This window comes from Penaeus monodon, chromosome 9, assembly GCF_015228065.2.
Source record: "Penaeus monodon isolate SGIC_2016 chromosome 9, NSTDA_Pmon_1, whole genome shotgun sequence".
Classification (NCBI taxonomy): domain Eukaryota; kingdom Metazoa; phylum Arthropoda; class Malacostraca; order Decapoda; family Penaeidae; genus Penaeus; species Penaeus monodon.
Window position 1 is genome coordinate 14742209 of NC_051394.1, and position 5000 is coordinate 14747208.

The 5000-nt window shown below is 49.8% G+C and overlaps 1 protein-coding gene across 6 annotated transcripts in view; it reads right to left on the minus strand.

The window, feature by feature from the left end:
* LOC119576971 (ETS-like protein pointed) overlaps positions 1-5000 on the minus strand; it is a 134656-nt gene that overhangs the window by 24575 nt on the left and 105081 nt on the right. For all 6 annotated transcript variants that reach the window (XM_037924633.1, XM_037924635.1, XM_037924632.1 and 3 more), the window contains one exon: positions 4594-4794. In XM_037924633.1, coding sequence (XP_037780561.1) covers positions 4594-4794 — 201 coding nt within the window. The remainder of the gene's footprint in view (positions 1-4593; positions 4795-5000) is intronic.

Here is a 5000-nt window from a genome sequence, read left to right on the forward strand (position 1 = left end):
TGCGGACACGAATCCACGCCAGACGGGTACCATCCACACGCAACATCATTCGACTCCAGAAAGCATTGATGTGGTTAGCCGTAGTTATGTCACATTTTGGGCTGGCTATGCGATAAGAGCTCGGCTGACTATCAGAGTTTCCTGTGCCACTATCGCCTGGTTTGAGGTCCTGACTGCGTTTCTTCACACGTATGATAAATGGTTGATAAAAAAAAATAGATAACCGTACCTCGGAGCGGCCACACACACTGGCAGGATGCTGGGGAACCCGAGCTCCTTTGATAACGTGTACAAATGTACAGTACATGTTCTCTACTTTTGTCACACTCGCCACGCAGACTCGACTCGCCTTAGCACGTGTATGTCTCCTGTTCTATTTACCAGTTCGTTACAGGTAAGTATATGTTTATATACAGGTGGCGAGGCAAAAAGATAGATGGGCATATAGAAAGATATATATACAAATGAATAGCTAGGTAAATAAACAGACTTATAGAGATGGACGGATAGATAGATATAAAGAACCTTTTTGTCCGAACTATTTAGAACATTTCCGGAAGGACCATGCTCTGACGTTTCTACGGAGATCGCAAACGTAAAAGGCGCCCCCCCCTTAATTGTCAGATCCGTTGTAACCCCTTCCCCTCCCCCTCCCCCCTCCCCCTTTCCGTGACCAAAGGAACTTGAGGGAAGGAAAGGCTGCAGGTGACGGAGGGCGGGGTCAAGGGGTGGCGGCGGGCTGGGTCACGGGACATCCTGTGGAGGGTGTGAGGTGCGCGGGGTAGGGGGAAGGGGGAAGGGTCACTCACACATCCTGAGCCCAGGCCTTGGGCTCCCTCGGGCTTTCCTTCCTTCCTATCTTCCTTCCTCACTTCCTTCCTTTCATTTTCGCCCAGGAAATGACGAAGGAAAGGAGAGAGAGGATGGCTACATATAGGTGAGATAAAAAGGAGATGAGAGACAGGGGAGAGGGAGAGTGAGTGAGTGAGTGAGTGAGTGAGTGAGTGAGTGAGTGAGTGAGTGAGTGAGAGAGAGAGAGAGAGAGAGAGAGAGAGAGAGAGAGAGAGAGAGAGAGAGAGAGAGAGAGAGAGAGAGAGAGAGAGAGAGAGAGAGAGAGAGGGTTGGCCGCAAATATCACGTTCGAAAATGAAAAAAAAAAAAAATCTCGAATCACGGCCACCATCAAACTCTCTGCTTCCATCTCTCATTTCTTCCCTTCATCCTATCCCTGCCCTCACTTCCCCCCTCCCCCTCCCCCGCGTTCCCACCCACACAACCCATACACACAGAAGCCATGACCCGGGCCGGTGTCCTGTTATCCTGCTTATCTGTAAGATCGTCGACATGATAACCTTGCTGGAGACATCAGGAAATGAGGGGGGGGGGGGAGCTGAGGGGGCTTTGGTGAGGGGGGAGAGGGTGGGAGGGAGCTACAGTGATGGGTGAGAGAGGATGAGTGAGAAGGAAAAAAAGGAGAAGCGAGAAAGAGAGGAGGAGAGAGAAGAGAGAGGAAAAGAGAGAAAGAAAGAAAGAAAGAGAGAGAGAGAGAGAGAGAGAGAGAGAGAGAGAGAGAGAGAGAGAGAGAGAGAGAGAGAGAGAGAAACTCAACACGTAAAACACAACATAGTGTTTGTGTCTGCTAGAGCTGTATCGGGACACGGAAAACAAAGACTATCAGTGTTAGAAAATCATCATTTTTGTTTCCAATGTCTGTTTCCACCCCCCCCCTCTCCCCCACCGCATCGCCGCCTCCCTCCATCACAGCAAAATCGCCACACAGGACAATAAACTGAATACAATCCCGACTCACTGTTAATTACAGAAAGGGGTGTATGCTGGTAGAGAGAAAGAGAATGTGCGCTAGAAAGGAAAAAATGGAATAGAAAGGGAAATAGAAGTGAAGGGTGGGAGCGGGTGAGGTGATGGGTGGGAAGGTGGGTGGGGGGGTGGACGTGGAAGGGAGAGGGGGAGGGAAAGGGGAAGGGACGGAATGAGAGTGGAAGAGCAAAGAGGAGAGGGGAGGGGAAAGGCAGGTATAGGAGGGGAAGGGTGACGAGAGGAAGGGAGGGGGAACAGGGAAGGGGAAGGGGAGGGAGAGGTGGGGAGGGGAGGGAGAGGTGGGGGAGGGGAGGGAGAGGTGGGGGAGGGGAGGGAGAGGTGGGGGAGGGGAGTCAAATTTTGGTCACGTGACTGGGAGGCGAGGCAGTGCGGGGGTTACCAACTTTTCACAAACAAGGGTGGAGGCCAAACTCCACATCCGGCGCCCTACAGTTCTGTTAGGTCCCGGCGCGATGGTCGTTAGTGCTTGTCATTTGGATTTTGGGGGAGTTACCTTGACATTTTTTTTCTTATTACTCCGTGTGGGGTACGTGGGGGGAGGTGGGGAGATCGGAGGGGTGGAGGAGGTGGGGGCGAAGGGGGGACTCTATTTCGGCAAAGGGATAATGAGAAATAATGACAAAGAGTTGAAAGAATATTCTAGGAAAACTTGTTTTTATTAATAAGCATGCATGCATGCACGCACGCACGCACGCACGCACGCACGCACGCGCACACCACACACACACACACACACACACACACACACACACACACACACACACAGTCTCTTTGTTCCCTCCCGCCGTTGTAACCCCAACTCTCTGGCCCTCCTTCCCCCACCCATCACATACAGGTGAGTTAGCGACCGCGATCCCCTCCCTCCCCCTCCTCCCTTCACCTCCCCCTCCCTCCCTCACTTCCTCCACCCTCACCGTTCATTATGTCTGTCATCGACGAAAGTAATTATTTGACGGATCAGCGACAGGGAGCATTCTCGACCGCATTCCTACAAGACAATTTCACTTCAATCGATATTCTTTTTCTTTTTTTCTTTTTCTTTTTTGAAAAGGGGAGGAGGGGAAGGGGAGAATAGAAGAAGGTCGTGGGGCGAAAATTTCATATCTGGATCAGGTGGCTCGTAGCAAGTGGTTTCTGGCGGCGAGATTGGAATATTTTCGCTTGTGCAAGAGATTTTTAGCGCCCTCTTACCTGGATAAATGAATAAAAGGGAGAAATGTGAACGAGTTAACTGATCCAAGACAGGAAGATGAAGTATGAAATTAGGATTATAAATAATTGGTCTATACTCTATTACTCATCTAATACAAGAAACAGATGAGTCTGTGGCTCAGAATCAGTCGATCAAGCGCTGCCCGGCACTCGAGGGCGGCGCAGAGGACGCTGGCCTCCTCAGGATCCGCCGCAAGTACCTGCAGCGCCTCGGCGAGAGGCAATAAGCGGCGCCGGTGCCAATGTCGGAATGCCACTACCCGTCGCCGGCGGCGCTGCCCTCACTCTACGGGCAGGAAACGCCCACTTCGGCCACGCGAAGAGGCAGGCGGCAGACCCGCTCACATTCCTGTCTCTCTCACTCATTCTATGTGCTTCTGTATGTACGGACGTACATATATGTATTTGTGTGTGAACGTGTGTATGTGTGTATATATGTGCATATATGTATATATATATATGTATATATATATATATATATATATATATATATATATATATATATATATATATATATATATAATATATTATTTATATATATATATATATATATATATATATATTATATATATATATATATATATATATCCTTGCTTGGGGCGGGTTACTGGAAAGAGGAAGAAGAGGAAAGGAGCGGTTGTGGGGAAAGAGGAGAGAGATAGACACGAGGCGGAGGAGGAAGGTCGAAAAAATGCGTTATTTCACCGCCTGACAATCTTCTAGACTCGCGAGATGTCCGCTTTTTATGCCGTGTTGCTCTCTTACCCGGGATTCCTGTTTCATATCTCGTGTGGGAGGAGGGGCAAGGGGGGAGGGTGAGGGGGGGGGCAGAGGAAGGGAGGAATAGAAAGCGGAATGGTAAGCAGATATAGAGAAGGGAGAGGAGAGGAGGAGGGCAAAGAATCAACTGAAATCGTGTGTAAAAATGCAGATAAGCGGATGAACACACACACACACACACACAACACACACACACACACACACACACACACACACACACACACACACACACACACACACACACACACACACGTATCCGCACACGCGCACACACTTACACGTTATCAGTAGTATGTTTAGTATTGTTTACTTTATCCTTGTTGGCCGAGCGGGATCAAAGGCGCCGACGTACTTGTTTACTCCACACTCTGGGATCGCCACGTCGACTCCACCACACTTCCATGCTGTCACCCTCATACCAACATATCATGAGGCGCAGGTGGTGTGGTATGTGGTACATGTGGTAGTTTGCTTGTATCTGCTCGCTCTCTTCTACTTTCTTTTTTTCTTCTTTCTTTGTCTCTTTCATTCTCTCTCTCTCTCTCTCTCTCTCTCTCTCTCTCTCTCTCTCTCTCTCTCTCTCTCTCTCTCTCTCTCCTCCTGCCCTCCCCCCCGCATTCTCCCTCTCCTCCCTCTCTCTCTCTCCCTCTTCCCCTCTTTCCCCTCTCTCTCCTTCGTCCCCCTCTCTCTCTCCTCCCACCCTTTCTCCCCTCCCCCACACCTCACGAGAGGCGTACACACTTCGTCTGCAGTTCAACCTACCTTTCTGAAGGAACTCGAGATGCTGCCAGAGGATGTCCCCCATGAAGGGCGGCGTGCGGGCCAGGAAGGACTCCCGCCCCATGCCCACCAGGTCGCGCCCTTTCATCTGGAACTCGTGCACCGACACGCCCTCGAGGCTGAAATCTTTGATGGCCCAGACCAGCCACTGTCTCACGTGGTCTTCGGTCCACTGCTTGGGGTCTGCGGGAGGGGAAAAGGGGGGGGGGTTAGTGAGGCTGGACGAACGCGTAAAAAGAGAGAGAATATGTACGAAGAAAAACAAAAACAAATTTGAAAAGGATGAAAAGAGGAAAAGGAAAACAAAATGGGGAATTTTTTATTAGCATTATTTCATGATCAAAAGAGAAGAATAATAGAGAAGGGAAAATTATCTCAAGCATTAATTT